The following is a 22,765-nucleotide window of genomic DNA, read 5'->3' on the forward strand; positions in this document are numbered from 1 at the left end:
CACAGTTTTAAAAAAAGGCAATTTACTTATCTCTCTGGGGGAAAAAGAAAACATGCATGCATAGTTTTTGACACTGTATTTTGCATGGCCAAAAATTTACTTGATCAATCAATCCAGATTGCATTTAAGCAGCTTGTCATCTAGTGAAGTGTCAGGCATAGACTTGGATAATAAGATAATTAAAAGCATTTGGAAAACTGTTTGGGTTTACTCTTGTGTTCAGGTAGTGTGCTATTCACAGCTGTGGCTGTAGCATGGGGGAGAACATCTGTTAGGCAGTGTGATGAGGATGACTCCCCAAATCTTAGCCTTTACAGAAACATCAGAAAGCAGAGAATGGTTAGAACAACTCATCTCCAAATTGTGATTTCCACTACCCTTAACTAATTTTTTTTTTTTAATCCTACCCCCTACATTTTTCTTTTATTAAAAGACACAAAGGCACATGGATTTTGTTTTGCTGACTCTTTGGTGGTTTTCTGTTTGTTTCCTATGTTTCACTTTTTTTTTTTTTGCACTTTTATTAAGTACACCTACAGATATTTGAGTTGTTAGTAATACGTGTAGACATATTAAATGTCTTCACTTTATCTGAAATCTGACCTGAGGCAAATGTTGCAGCAGCACTTTTTGCTTCTTTACTGTTAATAACAATGCTGTTATCTCTTATTTACAAAACTCTTTCTTTTCTCCCATGTCTGCATTCCTGTGGAGCTGTGGACTTTCGTTCTGCTTCAGTCGCTTAACATTAAATGTGATTTGTTACGTTATTGGTGTGCCTGTAGAAGTTGGTGTTGGGTTATAATAAAACCTCTTAATTACTCCTGCTTTTTGAAGCATCCTGATAGAAAATAAGCGAGGCTTAAGAACATCAACCCTCTGGAGTCTTGGGCTGGCATGGGAGGAGCTGCAGAGGAAGAACAGCTATGCGCTTGACAGCCATATAGCGTACTGCCTAAAAAGAGAATTCTTTGGGTTTTCCGAATACAATAGTATTTGCACTTCAAGTTTTTTGTAATAATTTTTTATCTTGGGTCTTTTCTGGGAGAAGTAGGACTATTTTTACTTTATCTGCTATTAACCAACTTCATTAAAAGCAGTGTTTTATATTGCATTAACAACACCCGTGGTATTTTTAGTATTACACTTGCAGATTTATGTGCATCTTATAATTGTCTTTTGCAGAAGAGTTTTCAGAGGTGAAGATAATTAACAGCTGATCAGTAATAGACTTTGCTTTCATTTGTGGTTCATTAAATGTCATTCCCATATTACTGTCCAGTTGCAGGAGGAGAGTTTACTCTGTGTAACAGGCAAAGTTGAACTCTTTGGAAATAAGTATTCAAGCAAAACCCTCTTCACATGGGTATTGGTGTTGGGGTGGGGGGAACAAGATCCCTACAATCAGTATGTGATCGCTGGATGCAGCACCACTGATGTAATGTCATGCTGCAGCTTGAAATAGGTGGTTGTACTCCCTCACCCCCCATCTTGCCAAAATAGATGCGCTGGGCTGGGCAAGGGAGCTGCAACAGAAAACTTAGAGATGGAATGTTTTTATTTGGGGGAGTTGTGTGTTTTGTGAGATTTTTCTGTTGAATTCATTCCTGGACCTTGTGTGTCAGTCTGAGTTAACACCAATGCTTGCATAAAGGGAAGCGGTATGATCCTGTTGCATGGGAACGTGAAGAGGGTGAGAGCAAGCTGATCCCTTTGAGACTGCACCCCTGAAGTAATGGTGTTTCTTCTGTCTGCTGGGGTTAGGAAAACACCGTTTGTGTTCTGCCCTATTAATTTTGGCAAGTATGTTCAGCGTGTTGTACTGGCTGAGCAGGCTTGGAGGCTGGATGTCTGGCAGTGAGTCAGTGGAGCTGCAGTGACAAACCCAGGACTAGATGCTGCTGTGCCTCAGTTGCCTTTCAGGAACACTTGTGCAATACAAGAAGCTGATTTTTCACCTGTGAGTGCCTGTGGTAGCACAGTAATACCATGGTTTTAACAAAGTACTGAAGAGTGATGAATTCATACCAGTAACATACTGCAGTGGTCTTCAAAAGGTGCTCTCGTGGGGGTTCACGAAACTTTGGAAACAGTATTTTCTGTGAAGGGGGTGAAAAATGGTGTGCGATGTACTAGCCAGCAATGAGCTGTGTGGTCTCATAATGGTCTTCTGGCCCCAAAAGTCTGTGAACCACAGAGCTAAGATCACTTCTCTCCTGAGCTATCTGTAGCGCTTTGTGGGTCTTTTCAGGTTTTTGAGGGTTGATTTGTTTGGGGAGGTGTGTTAAAAGAAGCAGGCCCTTAACTCTTCCCTCCAGTAAGTGTTTATTTCAGGAACTTCATTGAAATGCTAATAGTAATGTTTGTTGTTTGTGTTTAAGTATATCAAAATGATCAGGCTGTAGGAAGAATGGGTGTTACCTATTTCATTAACCTATTTCATGTTTTATGTTTGTTTCAGCTCTTTAGAGAAGTAAGAATAATGAAGATCTTAAATCATCCAAATATAGGTACATTGTTTCTTTCACATAATTTTCAACTCTGGAGAAATTTTAGCTTTTTCACTGTTAAAATTGCTGTGGTATGATTTTAAAAGATGATTCTGCACTAGGGTGTCAATTTGCTGTAAAGTAGCAGTAATAAATACTTTTCAGAGCTGTGTGGGTTTTTGTTTTTTTTTTTTTAAAAAAAGGCAAAACCCAACATTTTGGTCCCTTTGCACAAAACACTTATTTGCATAGCTAACTGATAATTTTGCTCCTTTGGAGTATAATACTGATTTTGACTGAATTCAGGCTCTCATTAAAAACAACTATATACCAAAAATAAGAAGTGGTCAAGAAATTAATCAGGATTGTACATTTAGATGATTTAGTCTTGTTATGGGACTGTCAGCAAACTGACTGATAACTCATTTGTCACCATGTATGCCAGTTCAGTGCATAAAAATGACTTGCTGATGCTCAAATCTGTCGAGGTTCTGCTTGATTTAGTTGCTTTTCTCATGTAACAGAAGCAAAGTATTGTTTCTTGAGAAAATGTTGTTCTGTATGGCTTGACCAAATGTGCTACAGTATTTTCCATTTAGGAACGTTAGACAGAAAAAGCTTCTTTAGAGTAATAGTCTGATATTGTCAAGCAGCAAGCAAATAGTTCTGTGTTGGGTTTTTTGTTTTCTCTGACAGAATTCTCTGTGGGGTTAACAATACTTCTGCAACTAGTGAACTGATTAATAAATGGCTTTCTTTTCTAGTGAAGCTATTTGAAGTCATTGAAACTGAAAAAACCCTCTATTTAATAATGGAATATGCAAGTGGGGGTAAGTATCTCTCTGCTGTGATGACATAAGTAAACAAATTGCCGAGTGGGAGAAAGCATTTGTTTTCTTTAAAGTTTTGCTTTCTTTTTCAGCAAATATTAATGTCATGGTAATGTGAAATATTAAGCAAAATCCTAAATATTCTCTGGGACTTCTTTGGGCAACATAATTATAACTTGTAAAACCAGCTTCTGAACTTACTGCAACTTAATCACATTTGCTTTGTTTTCACAACTCAAATTTAATGGGAATCTTTATTTGGCCATCAATTGTTCCTGTCCATAACAAATGCCAACCTTTTCAATTTATTGTATTCAGCTCCCTACCTCTGGTGCCCTATTTTGTATAAGGTATTTGGTAAAAACATGTTCAGATGAAACATTTCTGTTTCTTTAACTGTTGCTTTAAAAAGCATGAGTACTGCAACTTTTGTGTTTTAGATGTTGACATTTTACATATCTTAATCACAGACCTTCTACTGTCAAGAATTGTTAGGCTTAGCCTTATGCCATTTTAGGAGGAACTTAAACATTTATTCCTGATTGCAGGGTGGGAAGGGGGAAAAGTGTGCATCACTCAATGTCAGATATTTTCACCAGAGTTAGAATTAAGGTATTCAGGCTTAAGTTACTCCTTGCTGACTTAAAACCTAATAGCACTCAGTTTGTTAATGTGACCCTTTAGCATCCACAGCTGGGGATCTCAAATAGTTGAGGCTTTGCTTTAGTTTTGGGATGGAGATACAGACACTTCTTTTCAGAGAAAATCAGCATTGAATTCTGACTCTGACATTGGGTTACGTGAAGTTTAACAAACTACTATAAATCAAGTAATGATTCTCTACCTGCCTGTGTTTTCTTCTAGCAGGTCCCTAAATGCTCAGCCAAGATAGACGTAAACAGAAACAAAGTTGGTAAAATACCATTAAAATATTGGCTAGTACAGGTGTTTGCGTAGGCACGCTGTTTGATGGTACTAGACTTAAAAGTGAAGTCCTATTGCCATCTAGTGATTAGCTTCTAGGAGGTGGAAGGGCCAGCGGTTCTCTAAAGCAGTGAGGATCTTTCTTAGGGTAATGGAGAGATATATACTGTACTGGTCTAAAAGGCTGTGAGCAGTACCCTTTGCACATGCCATGTTGTGCAAGACAGGAATGGCTCTTAATCTCAGTGGCAGGCATCAATTTCCCTTATTTCCTCTTTATCAAGATACTGGTCACACATGATGTATATGAACTCTGGCTGCAGGATGAAACTATTGCTACAACTGCAACACTTTGCATAAATTGGGGATAATTCTTTCTCTGGTGTAATTTTCTCTGAATTATGAAGAAGTGTTCAGGTTTGTTGCTTCAAGGTTTTTGAAGAAGCAGCTGTGAAATACAGCCAAGAGAGTTACCCGAGTTGAGTATTAAATAATACACTACAGAGGGAAATAAGGCTATTTTGTAGAAAATCCTGACATTCCCTCAGAATGTTAAGTTGTTGCTTTGCCCGCTGTATGACTCTCGGGTTTTTTATTCCAGTTTGGTGGAGTTGCTTCTGTTCAAAAATAAATGTGAAGTTACTTAGCTCTTCCCTTGTGAGGTGGCTATCTACAAAACAATGATTTCTTGCTCAGTAGAGAATATTTAGACATTTGATCCACTTCTAAAGTTTTTATTAATTTTGCATATTGGCGAAGAATTTTTAAAACTGTGTAGTAGTCTGTGTTTGTAGGAGTTCTTATGTACGTGACTGGGTTTTAGTAAAGAAAATCTCCCATGCACTTGCAAACATGGGCCAGTTGGCAGCACCTAAAGCTCAAATGTTGTAGTCTGTATTGATGTGCTATGAAATGACTGGATTGGTTAAAGGGAAGAAAAACCCCCAAACACAACAGATCTTTACTACTGCTTTAGTAGGCCACATCCATACAACATTGGGCTTGTTCAGGAGTGATCCTTCTCAGTGTATCTTACAGATCTGATGGTTGTGTGATGGATTATGTCAATGTGTCCTGCTATGCTCATTATTGTGACCTTCCTTGTGGGTACCTCTTCCAAGCCTAGGTTAAAGCTAAGATTTCTGATTTTGGTTAGAACAATTTTATACACATGCACAAAGAAAAATTCTATTGCTGGTATGACAATATTTACAAATACCATCAGATGTTCTCATATATGAAGCTTTTTTTTGTGGGGCAAAAGAAACCCTTGTGAGAAAGTCTGTGAAGGGGTACGGGTCATCTTTATTTACAAAACAGAACTATGCTGCTCAATTTCTATCATAAACAATTGGAAGGAAATGTTGTTTGTTTTTTTCTTCCTATATCCAGTCATTCATTAAGTCTTACTATTTTCTTGTATAAGAGATGATGTAGTAAATTGCATAGCAGTTGTGCCTTGTTCTCTTGAGCTAACCTGTAATCATAAACTTGAAGTACAGTCATTCCAGTGAAGCTGCTGTGGGCTACTGCTAGAGTGGAATCTCTAGATTCTGAAATTGGCGTTAATGTATCTTGTCATTGAATTGTAGGGGAAGTGTTTGACTATCTGGTTGCACATGGAAGAATGAAGGAGAAGGAGGCTAGAGCTAAATTTAGACAGGTATGTATAACATTCCTATACATGAGCTTTCACCCCTTCCCTGGTTTTAATGCTGAAATTAGTAGAATGGCTGTCCTTTGTGTTGGACTTCTTGCAGTGTTCAGCATGTTGTGGACTTGTAGCCCTGAGTGAGAAAAAGCTTGGGTTACAGTCGTACTTCAAAGGGGTTAGTAGTCCATTCAGTGGTGCTAGTTTCCTTAGGGCTGTGTGCCAGGGTGTCCAGGAGTGCCAGAACACAGTGACTGCTTGATCCGGAAGTGTATTCCATTCCAAAATGCATTTCCTCTCGGTTGATTTCATACATCCTTAGTTCAGCTGGTCTGTAGCATTTTGGAAGTTGCTCAAATGTAACAGGCCTCAAACAGGCCAGTTTCAAAACGCAGGCAGTGCATGTAACAGGGATCTGTTCACCTCTATCTGCTTACGTGAAAATATGCAGTTTAATAGTTGTTCTAAAAAGTCACGGAAAAGTAATTTCTAGGCTTGTTAGTTAGCTTTCTTTATGATGGATAAACTAGCCTTGCAAAGTTGTTGGAATTTCATTGATCTGTAAAAAGCCTTTCCATTCTACAGTAAAGCAGTATTGAACATAACAAAATATTTTTGCATAACTAATTTAAATCCATATCTCTGCTCTTGTAGCACCTAGAGTTTCATTTGTGGATCTGACTGGTCTGATATACTTTGTTTTCTGCTCTTGCGCAGAAATGCGTAAATGCCTATGTTATTTCCATGCCTTTGGTCACTTGGATAACCTAGGTAATGTTGTGAAAAGTAAATATCAAAATTATGCTCCTGCTTAATGACACTTTAAAATAATGAATAGGGAAAAGAGTGTTTTATTGAATGATATGTAGCGGTTTTAAACAGGTAATTTGTGGCAACGACGTGACAGTCACTTTCACTCTTGGAAGGGGAGGCTCCAATAGCTTCACTTTTTAAGCATAGCCATACAAAAGTAGAAAAAAATTGATATAATATACAAGAATTCCAGGAAATAAATTAATGACTTTCATAAAATGTCTTGTAAAGAAAACTTTCACACTTCTCTAGTGTGGGTAGTGTGACCGAAAGGAACAATTTGGGAACTAGGAAACTGTGCCACAACTGTTTTGCTCCCTCTGTCTCATATAGTAAGAATTGTGTGAAAGCAATATAAGCAATAAGCTCAAAAGTAGCAATGAAAGTAAGAAAAAATAGAAATGTATTTAAGCCAACATAAGGAGGCAACAAAAGCATTTCTGTGAAATCCCTGTTCCTTTGTTTTCTCTCATCTCTTTAAATCTTGTATTTACCCTCTTTAATCTTTTGGAAAAAAACAAAACAGAACCACCAAAACCCAAACAAAACAACCCAAAAAAAGCAGCTGCAAACTTCATATCCCCAGAAGTGATTTGTGATTACTGGAGTTATACAGCTTGATAGTAAGGAAGATTTCTCTTCCTCTTAAACAAAATCTTACATGTCTTTTTAAAGCTGCTTCCTTCCCTTTCATATTCCGGCAGGTAGAGAACTTTCCTTTGTGATTGAGAGTTTCTGGTATGTGTTTCTGTGCTGTGTTGGAGTAGATATGATGGGTTGTGGAGCAGTCGTTCCCACTTAAGCCGTCTTCTAAGTCCCAGACTGTTGCCTTGCTCTTTGTAATGTCACTTGAAGAGCTTCAGAGTAATTTGAGAGGATTTGCTGTTGTCTCTCAGATGTGAATGTTGAAAACTTCTACTGGTATGGCTTTCTGCTCTTTGTCCTCAGTTTCTTTTATCAGGAGCTGTGTGGAAAAAGATCTTGCAGTAATTCCATTGAAATTGCACGTTTGTTCAGCAATTACCTATTTTTTTCTAGTAATTTGACTCCCCTTTAAGTGAAAACTTGTGGAAACAGGTCAAACATGTTTTACAGGTATGCTTTGTGCTTAATTTTATGGGATAATTTGGGTAGTACAGGATATACGTAACTTCATTTTTCAAAAACAAATGTAAAGGGAAAGAATTTAAAAGGTAGTTACCTGCTGAGCTGAGTATTTGACCCATCAAGAGCTGATTTTATGTACTTCAGGTTCTCAGCTTTTTTTTTTTTGTACTTCAGTAGACTAAATGCTGCTTATAAAGATACATAGATGGCCTCACTTGAATCCACTGAAATACACAGAAGTGTTTTCAGTGTTGTCTTGTAAGTCTTGTCTCCTGACACAGGCAGCTGTGGTCTGTCCTCCCTCAACAGCTGACTTCCCAGCTACTGAGGTCAACCAATTTTAGAGGACCTTGATCTTAAAGATGGGAGGTTCTTGAGAGCTTCAAAAGCATGAGCGCCTGGAAAAAAATAGAGAACCCTAGTAATAACCTGAGGAGAGAAACTATATGATAAGCTCATTGCGCTTTGCTAGAGAGAAGAGGATGCACACAGGACAGAGGTCAGGCAACTTTGATCAGAGCTTGGCATTTATTAGACACTAAGGCTCTGGCTGTGGGACAGTGTCAAAGGAAACTAGATCTTACTGGGTTTACAGGTCATAAAACTATTCATTTCACCTTACTGTAGTCCCAGAATAGCTTCATACAGCTTTTAGCCATTGTTGGAGGGAGAATGCTCTCTGTAGAACTTTTATCTGATTCAGTGCAGCTGTTCTTATGTTAGATAGAGACTTATGACATAATGGGGGGGGGTGTTGGCTAACTGGTTTAACAGACGGTGGCTGTCTTTAAACTGAAGAAACAGTTGTGCCATGGTATTGAGCTTAGTTCTTACAATAGGGTGTATTTAATCTTGTTTTCGGATCATGTTTCTTCTTTCAGTAGATGTGATTTCTGGATCAAACACTCATGTTTTATCTGAGGAGGCTCTTCCTCTCTAGCAGGCAAAGAGCAGAATTTGGCAATTCTCCCCTCTTTGCTTGTTTAAAAAAAAATAATTTTTTTGGGTCCATTTTGTTACGCATACTTAAGGTGTTTAGCAGGAAAACATAACATAAAAGACAGTGATCATGTTATTCTAGTCACGCTTGACAAGGAACACAGGAGAGGGTACAAACACTAAAAATAAAGCCATGCTCTGCAGTTCTCCATGTCAAACTCCTTTTGTGCAGCCATGTGTAAGAAATTCAAATCCAGAACCTTTTGCATTCTTAATGTCACCTCATTTTTCTTCCCCTGTTACAGGTTTCCAAGCAGTTCTGGTTTGATCTTACTATCCTTTTTCCATAGAATAATCTACCTATCTGGATAAGAATTAATGCAAAAATGGGAAGCCAAGACTCAGGGCAGAGGGTCTACTGAAATTGATGTGTATTAATTCCCTCTCTCCCTTTACTGCGCCCAATTAGATCTGGCCTGCTTCAGTTTTCTCACTGTTTCCCTGCGGAAGTATTTTAGAATTTTTAATGCTGGTAGATGTTAGGACAGATCTTGGAAAATTAAAAAAATCCGCAAAATACATCTTTCTTGTATGTTCCAGTTAAGAAACAAAATACTCGTGGCGGTGTGGAAGGGACCTTGAGAGGTCATTTATCTATCCTTCTGTCATTTAATCCTTATGAAGAATGGTTTCTCTGCCTAGAGATAACTTGTTCTAACTTGTTCTTTAAAACCTGTGATTATACAGATTTTTGAAATCCCTCCCAAGAAACTTATTTCAATGCTCCAATTGTTATCTCTAGCAAAAAGGTCTGCTGTTTCTTCCCCTCTTCTCCCCACCTGCCAAGCGTCAGCAAATTTCTCAAACTGAAATAGGTTGGGGGTGAGGGGGCTGTCAATGGAAACAGTGATGGAAGTTGGAAGACAAGGGAGTCAATGCAGTGCAGCCATGCTTTGTGCTATTTTTCATTGTTATGACTGCTGTTCTTCAATTATTAATGTCGTACACATTGCATTATTTCCCTTCCATTTAGATTGGACTGACTTCTGCAGTCTCTGTGCTATCCTGTTGCAATGCAGAGTAGTTCAAAAGCATCTGCAAAGGAAGCTACTGATTGATCATCTGCTAGACCTTCCGCTCTTACATAGTCAGAGTAAAAGCAGTTTAGGAACAAGTGGTGCAGTTTTGTGTCTGCAGTCCCAAATAAAGCTTGAGGTGTTTGTCATGCTGTCAGCCTTGGAAACCCCTGCAGAGTGAGTTTGTGACTGGCGATAAAGTAATGGTAGTGGAGACGAAAGGAAGGAAAACCAAAAGATCGTACAAGTGGTGGCGTGGGAGCACTTTGGCAGTGTCAGTAACTGTAAAAAGCTGAACTTGGAGTCTGAAAGAGGGAGCCAGTACATAAAGGAACAAGCAAAACTAGAACGAAAGTGTAGGGAATGGAAATATTTCAACTTCTCAGACTGCTTGGCTTCTAGGGTGGCATTTTGCACATGCGTGATTCAATAATACAGGGCTACAAAGATCAAAATGCTGGTGCTTAGGTTTCGAATGCAAAATTGACTGGTAGGTCAGTTCTTTGACCTACCAAGAACCTTACTTTCACCTACTGTAAATACTGGGAGAGAGAACTATTGCTCCTTACCAGTACAGGAGGATCCTTATGCTAAGCTGGGCGGTCTGATCACAAGTTAATTTTTGTAACAGTAATGATACCTCGTCTTCCTGTGTTGAAAATCTTAATCTTGAACAAAGAATGGAAATACATTTATTTAAGCATAGTTATTACAGTGAATTATTTTTATGTGCAGTTCCACTTCTTTTAAGCAGTCATAACATCTGCCTCAATTCTGACCACGTATCCATGACAATAAAATGTATTTGACTGCATTTGTGATCATGTAACAAGACTTTATCCAGCTTTTCCATACATGTAGAGTTCTGCAGCAATGCTTACGATTCTAAAGCAATGTACTAGGACATTGTACTGTGTAAATAGCTTGTATAGTTTGCTATATAAAGCAGGAAAAACTAAATGATATTTGGAAACTATGGTGGAAGAAATTATTCCATTACACTTGAGAGACAGAGAGAGTTTTTTTCCATTGAGCTTGCTACTCTTGTACAGTATACAACATACAATAAACCATATGCACTTAGACAGCAGACCTCTGTCAGATGCACAGTTGCTTCTCACTGTGTAAGTTTTGACAAACAAGCTGTTTCCTGGTAGTTTCTCTAGTAGCTAAGCTTGTTTCTTACCCTTTTCTCTCCATGCTGCAGCATGAAAACTCAGAGGGACTGAACACTTCAGTCTAGAGGGAAAGCTTTTATTGCTGTATACAGTATTGGAATGGAAATACTTCAGTAACCTTTCTGAAAGTCATTGCTTCTACTGGTCTATAATTAGGCACACAGGAAAAACAAACTCCTCTTTCAAGTATAGTAGAAACCAAATAGATCAAATACCATACACCTAAGTTATTTACCAGCTTTTCCTCAAATACACTGGTCAGTATAGTAGTTGGTTACATTGCTCTTGAGTGGATAAGTACATGTCAACTTTAGTAATAAGTGTTGAACTTTTTGATTAAAACTCCTGTTTCTTTGAGATGTCACTTACATAATTGGGCTTGTTTTCCATCCAGATAGTATCTGCAGTGCAGTATTGCCACCAAAAGCATATTGTTCATAGAGATCTCAAGGTGAGTAGGAAAAAGTGCGTGAAGTGTGTCAGTGTGTGTCAGCTTCTGTACTTGTGAGTGTGATCTTTATTGTGCTGATAAAATTTAGTGTGTATTAAGCTTTCTGGTTCATTTATTTTTTTGCGTGTGTTATAGCAAGTTTTGAGGAATGTTTACAGTATAGAACCATTTCAAATAAAAGGAAGAGGATTTGTAAGGCTTTTAAATACAGAAATTTAATGGCTGCTGAAAGATAGCCTCTCACCCTGTGGTCAGATTCAAATCTGATGCAGGTCAGTGTTAGCTGAGATTTTTTTTTTTTTTTGAAAAGGGTAGTTTGATAGAGGTATGACAAGTTTTGGTCTCGAACAGAATGAGTAAAAATGGACAATAGCATTCTAAATCAAGTGTTTTAAGTTCATCTTACAAACCATTCTTTCTCTTCCAGGCTGAAAATCTATTGCTAGATGCAGATATGAACATTAAAATAGCTGACTTTGGTTTTAGCAATGAGTTTACAGTTGGAAATAAACTGGACACCTTTTGTGGCAGCCCACCATATGCTGCTCCAGAGCTTTTTCAAGGGAAAAAATATGATGGACCTGAAGTAGATGTTTGGAGTTTAGGTGTTATTCTTTATACCCTTGTGAGTGGATCTCTTCCTTTCGATGGACAGAACTTAAAGGTGCGTTTTTGTAGAACATGTTGGGCATGTTTAATGTTTTAAGTGATTTGCTGCTTACAACTTACTGTCTGTTCTTCTTCTGTTACCAAGGAACTTAGAGAAAGAGTGCTAAGGGGAAAATACAGGATTCCTTTCTACATGTCCACAGACTGTGAAAACCTCCTCAAACGTTTCCTGGTGCTAAACCCCACAAAAAGAGGCACTCTAGAGGTAATGGCACAAATAAGGTGCATCAGAAAGCTAGACGCTATATTTTTCAAACTGTATTTTTGAGTTGCAACTGATTATTGTCATACTGTTCCTGTATAGTTTATTTGGAGTGGGGTGGGGGATTGTTGAGTAAAGCATGTGACTTTTTTTTAAGATTTTGTTTATTGGGGTTACAAGAAAGCTGACTCCACAGTTACTTTCAAAATGAATGTGAGACTACGCTGCATATGTCATATAACTTTTCCTTATGGTTACCTTGTGGATTCCTGCATTAATGGATGATCCATCAGGACGTTTTCCACATTTTCAGATGTGTACTGGAAGTGTTGACTGCTAGGTTATGATGGGGTTGCCTTTTGCCTGCATTTTGTTCTATCATGGAGGAGAAAGGCTAAAACAATACTGGCTTCCGTGGACTTCCATAGTCAAGCCTGGATTTACTAGACTTGTCAGAGTTGTCGTGCTGCTGCTGGTCTGTGTTACAGACTTTCAGCTTTCAGCTATGTGCTAGAATACAGCTGATTGGGAAGCAGCCTGGCTTGATGTGCACAGTTGGTCTCCTCACTGGAGCAAAACAAAACCGAGTAGGTGCTGGCACCTGTTCTGGAAAAGAAAAATTAGAAGAGGCCTTGGTGTTTGGTAGATAGGGGAGTTGTTCTTTCAACAGCTCATTTTCTTTTCTAGTAAGTGTATTGTACTAACAAAACCCTTTCTTTTTAGCAAATTATGAAGGACAGGTGGATCAATGCAGGGCATGAGGAGGACGAACTTAAACCTTTTGTTGAACCAGAATTAGACATCTCGGACCAGAAAAGAATAGGTAACAGTATTTTTCAGCATACTGTTTGCATGATGTGGGCATGGTTTTTTTTCTCCACCACTCTGTATTTGTTTGCTATTTGGAAAAATAACTAATTTTTTAATAATGATATTTCATCAGGCTTATGTTCTCACACTTAATCATTTTGTTTAATTCTTTAAAATGTTCCATTCTTTCTCTTGAACTTAAACACTCAGCCAGGCTAAACATCAGAGTGTTTCTGTTACTTACAGAATGTGTGTTTGTTTTTAGATATTATGGTAGGAATGGGATATTCTCAAGAAGAAATTCAAGAATCCCTTAGTAAAATGAAGTATGATGAAATCACAGCTACATACTTACTGCTAGGAAGGAAATCATCAGAGGTAAGTACCATTCTTAAAAATGCAAAGGAACAAATCCAAAAGTGTCCATAGCAAAGTTAGAAGCAAAAATTAAGTCAGTAATTATAGGCATTGCATTCCTGCACAAAAGTCCATTATGCTTAAAAGCACATTATGCTAATCATCAGTGTCAACTGTCCAAATGATGCTGTGTTTGTTCTCACCTTGATCTGAGTCAGTAAACTCTTGCCTTTAGGCTCCCCGAAACTACCCTGCTTGCTCAGCAGTTACTCCTCTGAAGGACTTTGTATGCCAGTTACTGTCCTGTCTAGTCTAGGAGCTCAAGTGTGAATATGCCAGCTGTAGATGTTTTAAAAGAACCAAGGAGCAGGACCGATCAACCTAAAAACATTCCCGCGTTGTAGATTATTTTTCCATATGATGCTGAGAGGGCTCGGCATCCGTAAGCTGCTCTTGGTTCCTCTGCTGTAGGAGTTGGTGTGGTGGCTTCTACAAAATGTATTCTCTCTTCCTGTTAAAATCTTAGGAGAACTCTGAGGAGACACTATTGAAAGGAGATGGGTTTTCTTTATCTGATTGTCCTTTGAGGAGCTGCAAATTCCACTGAGTTTTACCTAAGACAGTTGCACAAGAATCTAAGAGAAGGGACCTCTAAGCAACTTCCTTGCTGACTCAAAATTTCCTATGTACCAGAGCCATCTTCCTTCTGTCTCCCTGTTACTGCTCCCCTAATATGGTGGATGTTGAATTTGTTTTGTCTGAACTCCTTGTTCTAATATTCTCATTTGTATTGTAGTTCGATGCAAGTGATTCAAGCTCCAGCAGCAATCTTTCACTTGCCAAAGTTAGGCCAAGTAGTGATCTTAATAATAGCACTGGACAATCTCCTCATCACAAAGTTCAGAGAAGCATATCTTCTAGCCAGAAACAGCGGCGGTACAGTGATCACGGTGAGCAATTCTCATTTTCAGTGTTGCAGAATATAGTGACTTCCAGTTCTGTTTGGTTTTTGAATTTGTCTCCATCCCCCAAAGGTAAGGAGGATGACAACAGTGTAGTTCACAGCATGGTGGTTAAATAATTCACTGAATAACCAATTTTTTTTTAAAACGGTTTTGTTATAAAGCCTTCAAAAACAGCATTCTAGAGGAATGTTGAATACACCAACTTAATTCTCTTATTTTGCCTTGTCTTGTCCCTTGCATTCCTGACCGTGCTGGGGAAGTCTTGTTACACAAATTGAAGAGAGTGTTGCAACCCCCTTTTTCATGAAAAGCACAGCACTCCTCCCCCATGCTCTTGTATGTCTGTTCAGCTTTTGTTTTCTTTTGGCACTAGTAGGTCAGCTTGTGTCTAAAACGAAGAAATGTCAGTTTGCCAATATTTCTTGTTTCCTGTTTCCTGAGGGTAGTGTCACTTGATTGTCCTGCAGGAATTAAATTTCTAAAGAACAGTGACTCAGACAAACTTAGAACTCTACTGCTTAATGAGTGTGCAAGGTAGTAGCTTAGGGTTTTCTAAATATCTTAACCATCTTCCTGCTCAGACACTAACTCATAAAAGGAGTCTGTGTTTAGGTCTACTTTTAAATACTTTAAGTGCATTCAGAGGTTGCTTTCCTTGGGGAGTCTCCTGGGATGACAGTTACTGTGTTTTGTGATGCTTTTTAATATATATTCTATATATATTTATAAATTTATATATTTTTATATATTCATATGTATTTTTATATGTTTGTGTGTATACATACACTTTTTGATTGTAATTAAAACACTAACTACAAAATTGATGTATTCTCTTCTGAGAAGGTGTAATTGAGACAGCAGAAAACACAATCCTGATATACTTACATGCTTTTCCCAGTGTGCAGGAACCTATTAAAGCAAGAGGGAGCTTGCCACTGTTGAATGGGCTGCCTCATTCTCAGGTGTCCTGGAGCAGTTTTCTGTTCTTGGCACACCCGGGGAGGCTGGTGGCAAACCGCTGCTGCTTCTGGGCTGTTCCAGGAGTGCAGTCCACTGGCTGTTAGTGCTGCTGGTGGTCCAGGGTTCTGTCACTAGGTACCTTTCTCAGGAGCCTGGTTTTATCAGAAGCTGGCTTTTGAACAGCATGTGCCAGCTTTGTGCTAATGAAGGATCATCTGGTTTGCATGAGTCAGTTACTTGTTAAGTGTCTTTAAGGTGACTCTAAAGGGGTTTTTGTAGCAAGCCATACCAGTGCCAATACTCAAACACCAGAAGCTTCTGTGAATTTCATAATTTTTTCATGGAAATCAAGTAGAATCTTCACCTGGAAAGGTTTTTGTTTTTCACAATATTTTGCTGTCTTCTGAAATATGCGTACTTCGATAATTTAAATAATTACCTTTTTGCAACTCTGATTCCCAGTGTTAATTATTTTGATTCTCATGTGTGAATATGTTTCCATTGTAGTGAAAAATAGCTACTGAACTTCTGAGAAGAAAAATCCTTTTCCTGTTTCATTTGTGTTTCTTTTTTAAGCTGGACCATCCATCCCCTCAGTAGTGGCATATCCCAAAAGAAGCCAGACTAGTACTACAGACAGTGACCTCAAAGAGGAAGGAATTCAGTCAAGAAAATCCAGCAGTAGTGCTGTTGCAGGAAGAGGAATTGCACCAGCTAGTCCAATGCTTGGAAATGCCAGCAATCCCAATAAGGCTGATATTCCTGAACGTAAGAAAAGTTCGGCTGTTCCTAGTGTAAGTAGAAATGCTTATTTATCAAAACCATGAAGTGTTTTTGAGGGGTGAAAAAGTGTTAAACCTGTGATATATCAGTGGTTCTGATTTTATTTTTCATTACTTTTCAAAGGTGTATTCCAACTTGTATTTAAAAGCAGTGTGCCTGGCTTTTGTCCTTGTGGGCTTCCACCACCTGCCCCTAAACCTCAACAACAAAAAAACCCCAAACACACTAAGGTGCATAACTAGTGAATTCACAGGGTTGAGCAGTAGGCAGTGTGCCAAAATAAAGAAAATCTTCAGTTCAGTTTGGCTTTAACTTGTATACTCTGTGGTGCCTCCCTCTGAGGCAAAGTTGGAAATCTGTTTTCACATAAGTCTTGAGTCTTGTAACATTTAATTACTAAAACTTTGGGGTTTTGTATTGAAAAACTTCCTTCTTTTCAGAAGAAAAAACTTCCCAGTCCTTTATTCTTCTTGGAATGATTTATTTTTTTTTCTAAACTTATCCCACAAAGCTGTCGTATTTGGTCATATACTCAGCACCATTACTTACAAAAATGAGAACAGAACTTCCTGAGCTCACAGCTCTTTGACAATCTGAAGCAAAAGAAGTAAAATAAGATTTGTTTCACTTTATTAGCTCTGTATTGTCAGTTGGCTCAGTGGCTGATAGTGACTTAGCTGGAGGATTTCAGCCAAAGAGATGGCCTTGGAAAGACATGTCTTCTACTGTAGCAGCTGTCATTCATAAATCTGAACAAGAGCTCATGATTTTGGGGGACCTTTTTCTGATTTTTGTGGTCGCCTGCCCTTTCCCTTGTTTTTTGATCAGTCCAGAAACCATTCAGATTTTGTTTCTCCTTACATGACAGTTCTTGGCTACTGAGCCTCAAAATGGTAGGATAATCAAATCAGTTTTGTCCTACATTGGACTTCACTCAGTGTTGTGTAGTGCCTTATTCAAGAGCTTTGCATCACAGTTACAACGTATGTTGTATTTAGTATCTTTAGTATTTTGATCTGCTATTCTACACCACTCCCAAATCCTGGGGATTTATTCTAGTAGTCTTATTTCAAATTTCATACTACTGTAGCTGAAGTAAAATCTGAGCTCATAACCATAGGATATTTCTCTCTTCTGATTCAGTGTGCAACTGATCCAACTGATGTTTTACAAGCAGTGGTACAAGGTGGTGAACATGGAATCAGACTTGTGATGCCACTCAATTAATTAGGGTTTAAAATTGTCTCTGTTTATAGGTTGCGATGTCAGACAGTGCAAACTCTCTCTCTTTTTTCTTCTCCCCCGGCTAGAGATTATTCTTTTGGTTTCTGGCTGTTGGGGATAGAGGGAAGCACTGACTTTTTTCACAATTCCTGGAACTGATTGGGAAGTTTTATTTCTTACAGTATTAGCATGCATCTAGAAGGAAAAAAAGAATGTTGGAGTTTACCATATTGTCCTGAAGTTGAAAAAAGTTTGAGGTGGAGAGAGTTTGTGTTCTCACTGAGCACTTAAGACCTAAAATCAGTAATATGGTGAGAAAATCACTGAAGAGACAGAAGAATATTGCTTAAAAACAATTATTACTTTGACAGATACAGTGAAAGTAGTAGAACTGGTCCTCGCTGGAGACTCTTAGCCAGTTGTGTGCTGCTCTTATTAAACAACAGAGCTTACAAGCATGCACTTAAGGATAAGAGTTGTGCTTGTAGAGCTGATAGCTAAGTCTGGGGTTGAAGTAAGGGGCTCCAAGCTGTACCTCTGAAGTTGACAGAGCGTTTAAGCTCTTGCAAACTAAATAGTTCTGCAAGCTGAACAAGTCAGCATCAAAAATCTTCAAGTTCATTGGGCAAATACCAAATCAATAATGAAAACCTGCTACAGGGGTTGCATAGGTAGCAGCAACTAGTAACAACTTGTTTATTACTCACAGCTTTGGATATTTCCTCAATGCTTGTAATAAGGCTGCCCCAGAGCCCTTAGTATAGCTTCAAGAAAATTGGAAGAGGAGGATAGATGGTATGTTTGGAAAATCATTTAGGACCAAAAAACATACTAGTGCTCTTAAGTAAATAGATTGGTTCATTATTGTAAGTCAGAAGCTGATTCTTTGAAAGTTTTTCGTCAGTCCTTGCCTTGGTGTCTCAATGTGAAAATAGCCTGCCTAAGCAGCGGACACAAGACTCCCTAGGAAAAGAGGAGGACTCTGTACCACAGATTTGTCCTTTGTGCTGTGATTGGACCTTGTGCGTATGCTCAGAAGTCTTAACGTGCTTTTGCAGTGTCAACACCTGCAAAGAAGGCAGACAGCACCACAAGGATGAACTTAATGTAGCTAACCCTGACCCTAGGGGTTGTCATTCCATCAGGGAGTGTGGTGCTGTTGACACCAGTTTCAGGCTTCCTGTGCTGTGCATCTATGCAATTTAGTCATGCAGTAGATTGGCTGAACAAAAAAGTCATAGCTGAAGAACTTCCTTGATGAATTGTGAAAACTTGTATGCTAAAAAGTGTAAAGGCCCCAATACCAAGACTGTATTCTTGCTAAAACTGACATTTGAAAGCTTGACATGCTTAAATCTCCTCTCACAACCTCTGAAATCTGAGCCAAACAGAAAAAAATGTATACTGATCCTTCTGTCTTTGCATTCCAGAAAGAGCTGGGAAAGTGCATCTTCAGAGTCCTCTGATTTCAGATATGAATAACAAAACTTGTCCACTCCCAAACCTGAAAATGCATAGTCCTTAAAGTTTGATCCAGCACAGAGATTGCTGTCTTGTCTTTCTAGATGTGCAACATCACAGTACATTTTAATGTTATGTGGTGTCTTCTCAAGGGAAACAAATATTTAATGTTCTAAGGGAGAAAGAAGCCACCCATTTTTGTGTGTATTTCCCACCAGAAAAACAGTCGGATATTCTAGGTGCTTCATTCTCTAGTATGTTCAGGAACACAGACCAAAATAAGCAAATATTAATAGGCAATACTTCAATGTACCATTGGTTTGTGAGGGCTCTGCAAAGTGTCTTGCACGGCGTGACCTCTCAAGAACATACAAACAAAACTTCACCGTAGGTGCACAGCCTTCATTGCTAGCAAGTTTAGTAAAGAGAGGGGAGTTTGCCCGATGACAAATGTCAGAGAAAAGTAGAAGAATCAATGTGACTTTTTTTTTAAATAAACAGATTCAAAGACAAAGGATGTGTAAGGAATAAAGTACGAGGAAGGGGCCAGGAGGACTTCTGCTGATGCTTGGCACATGCCTATGCCTAAGGAATATCCAGGGAAAAATTCTTGACAACCCTTGAGACAACTACATCCATCTTACGTTTTAATTAATAGTTCTGCTCATCTAAAATACTGTTGATACTCTTTGTACTTTTTAACACCAGGAGGTTGCGCAGTTCACTTGATTTCATTTTTGTTTGTACATTCATGTAAAGATGTATAACAGGTCAGCAGTCTTTTAAAGAGACAAGATGGCTTCATTAAATCTGCTGCTCAGGGATTGCATTGCTTGAGACTCCCTGTATAGCAAATATTTTGCCTTAAGGCACTGGAGGAGCTTTTGCTGGTTATTGAGAATATTCCACTTTAACAGTTTTATTTCAGGTTTGGAAACAAAAAAGGTTTGTCTACTCTCCTTTTGTGCTTGAACTAGTTTTTCCTTTTCTTTTTTTATCCTTTTTCCCATGATTCTCTACTGTGACCATTTATGTAAAACCTTTTCTTAATGCTATTTTAAAAATCCGCTGAATTTCCCTTGTCTGTCATAGCAGTAATTCTTCAAAGAACTCCAAAAGGTTAGTTGAGCATGAAGTCCCCTGCCTGATTCTTAGTGGCCATCCTTACTCAACATGTGCTTATCCAGGTGCTGACCAGTCATTCCTTTAAGCTAGCCTCCTCCAAGACTTTCCCCAGCAGTGATGTTTAAAGTTAATAGCCTATTTTGCTTCCTGCTTTGCCCCGTGATCCTTTTCTTTAAAGAAAAATTTTAAAGGTTTTTTCCACTTTCCAACCATATGCAGTTTCCTGTGTTATGTTCTTGGGGTGGGGAGAAAAAAATATAAGGCTTGCCGGCTTTTACTTCCTCTACAACCTGGGTGTGCATGTTTATCTGGACCACCATGCTTTTCCTACAGTAATTGCATCTAACTTTTTATAATTCTGTTATCTGTGAATTACCTAGCTTCTCAGTCGTTCCTGGAAAATTGACCACCAACTTGGGCATATCTCCACCCTCTTTCTCTGTAAAGACAGAGGCAAAGTAATTCTATTTCTTTTTTCCCTCTAAAGTAAGGTCTGTAGTTTAAGTTCCCCTGGTTCTCTTGTCCTCAATGTATTATGCTTGTATTTAAATTTATATTTTTTAAAATGTCTTATTAAAATTCTCTGCAATTTGTCTCTTTAATTTGACTTATTCTTCCCTGTTTTTAAAACTTGTCTAGTGTTTTATAGTATTTTAATATTTAAAAGTCCATGTTTACCTTCCCACTGAATTTTACCACATTTGTTTCTTAAGTCTTTGCTTTTCCTATCTTGTTTAAGGGTATGGTTTTAACTTAAAGGAAAATTCTACAATCTGCAAGTGGTAAAGTATTTCAAAAATAGGTTATAAAGACATAAGGTATCCAGGTGTAGATGAATGCTATACATGCTGAGAGTTTGTAATTCAGAACATTGGTAATTAAAAACTTTAAGCGATATTAATTTTGAGCCATCGACATGAAATACAAGAACGACTTGTTAGAATTATTTTTTGTGATTGCATTATTCCTTAAAAATACTGGAAGGTGTTTGTATATTAACTTAATTATTGTAAGTCTTCTAACTGTAGAACTAGCATGAAGTAAAACTGCTTTCAGTTATATGTAGACTTAACCCCAGAAAAGCCTTTTGTGGGGAATAACAAGCCTGTGTTTTTTAATTGTAGAATAATACTGCCCCTGGAGCAATGACACGGCGCAACACATATGTTTGTAGTGAAAGAACCACTGCTGATAGGCATTCAGTGATACAAAATGGCAAGGAGAACAGGTATATGAAATGTCTTCATATGGTGTATGTCCCTGTCTTCACATTTCCAAAAAAATTGTAATGCCTAATTTAAAAATCAGTAATACTCTAGTGTAATTCTTTATGAAAGGTGAGTACAGATCTTTGGTTATGGAGCACCTGTAAGTATGTTGTTTTTGGGGTTTTTTTCCTATACTTAATTCATACAGTCTTTATACTTAGAATGTAAAAGGAAGTTCCTAATTTCTGGTTAAATACATGTCATATTTGTACAGCCTTCATCTTAAATCAGCTGTTAACTCCTGTGGCCAAACAACAGATGCTTGCAGAAGAGGTTTGTTTAGTGTCAAACGACAAAGTCCATCTCTCTTGGGCCATTCTCTTTTTACATTTCACTCTAAACTGTACTTTGTTGGGATTATTTGGAATACTGTTTTTCTACAAAGTCTCAGGGAGAAGGTCAGTTTTTTCTGAGCAAAGATGAAACAGTGGTAGGCCATTGTCTTGGACTAATAATGTTCCTTACTGATATTCTTGTAGTCTGGTTGCTTCCCAGTATTTACAGAACTCATCTTGAGAAGGGATGCACTGATACCTCCATATTCTGAGTGAAAACAGTTAGAGAAATAACAGGTTTCCTCCTACTTTACTGAATGAAAGCCTGACTGGAGCATGCAATGGAGTTGGAGTTAACCAGTTCATGTGTTAGCACCATGGCCATGTCTAGTGCCATCCTTCCCTGTGTACCAAAGACTGAGAGCCGTAGAAAATAAATATAATAGTGAACGTACGCATTAGGTATAGAGTAACACTTGTGAAACATACCACCAAATTTCCTGGCTGGGTGAGGTGTTTTAAGTTCCAACCAACCATTCTTCACAGAATTTTCCTGGTCTTAAAAACTGGTAACAGTTAAGTACTTGACCATTGCCAGGAGAGCGCCCAGATAGCTAGTACTTAATAAAAATGCTTAAGCTTGGAGGAATATGTACATCTCTCCTACTCTTACCATTTCTCCACCCCTTCCTAATTTTATGATATATTGTAAAGGGTGGGAAGAAAATACTTTTCTTCTAGGTTGGGTTTAAGTTGGTGAAAGATCTGCCATTTTTTGCACAGAATTTTTCCACTTCCTCTCAGCAGTTCATAAGGAAGAGTGGCAAAGTTGTGATGTTGCATGGAAGGTCCTTCTGTCCCTTGTTTGACTCCTGGAGCCTAGGGATAAAGAACATGATTTTGACCCTGTCTCTTCCTCCTAGCTTTCTGCAAACTGAAAGTGATTAAGAAAAAAGTCAAGTATAAGTTTGAAGAGTGCCAAAAGTCTAGCTGGCCAGCTGGGCCTGCAGTCAACTGTCTTGTGAAGTACAGCACAGCTATTTGGTACTGTCTCTTAGTGTGTCTGTCTCAGCCTTCATTGGTTAGTCCTTGTTAATGTTACCAAGTTTGTTTAGATTAAAGCTCACCATCCTTTCTTTGATTTGATATGTTAATAGCTTTTTTCTTTCCAAACTATCTTTGAAAAATGGATCTTTCTGTCCAAAATA

General features: G+C 38.2%; 1 protein-coding gene across 19 annotated transcripts in view; it reads left to right on the plus strand.

Moving 5' to 3' along the window:
- Window positions 1–22,765, plus strand: part of MARK3 (microtubule affinity regulating kinase 3) — a 63,745-nt gene that overhangs the window by 24,642 nt on the left and 16,338 nt on the right. For 11 of the 19 annotated variants that reach the window (XM_052783273.1, XM_052783274.1, XM_052783275.1 and 8 more), the window contains 11 exons: window positions 2,462–2,510; window positions 3,254–3,319; window positions 5,836–5,906; window positions 11,402–11,458; window positions 11,886–12,122; window positions 12,213–12,332; window positions 13,053–13,152; window positions 13,405–13,517; window positions 14,293–14,446; window positions 15,998–16,215; window positions 21,139–21,242. In XM_052783273.1, the coding sequence (XP_052639233.1) occupies window positions 2,462–2,510; window positions 3,254–3,319; window positions 5,836–5,906; window positions 11,402–11,458; window positions 11,886–12,122; window positions 12,213–12,332; window positions 13,053–13,152; window positions 13,405–13,517; window positions 14,293–14,446; window positions 15,998–16,215; window positions 21,139–21,242 (1,289 nt within the window). Of the gene's footprint in view, window positions 1–2,461; window positions 2,511–3,253; window positions 3,320–5,835; window positions 5,907–11,401; window positions 11,459–11,885; window positions 12,123–12,212; window positions 12,333–13,052; window positions 13,153–13,404; window positions 13,518–14,292; window positions 14,447–15,997; window positions 16,216–20,394; window positions 20,473–21,138; window positions 21,243–22,765 lie in introns of all 19 variants that reach the window. The other 8 variants (XM_052783267.1, XM_052783270.1, XM_052783268.1 and 5 more) reach the window with 2 other exon arrangements.

Source organism: Harpia harpyja, chromosome 3, assembly GCF_026419915.1.
Source record: "Harpia harpyja isolate bHarHar1 chromosome 3, bHarHar1 primary haplotype, whole genome shotgun sequence".
In the NCBI taxonomy this organism is placed as follows: domain Eukaryota; kingdom Metazoa; phylum Chordata; class Aves; order Accipitriformes; family Accipitridae; genus Harpia; species Harpia harpyja.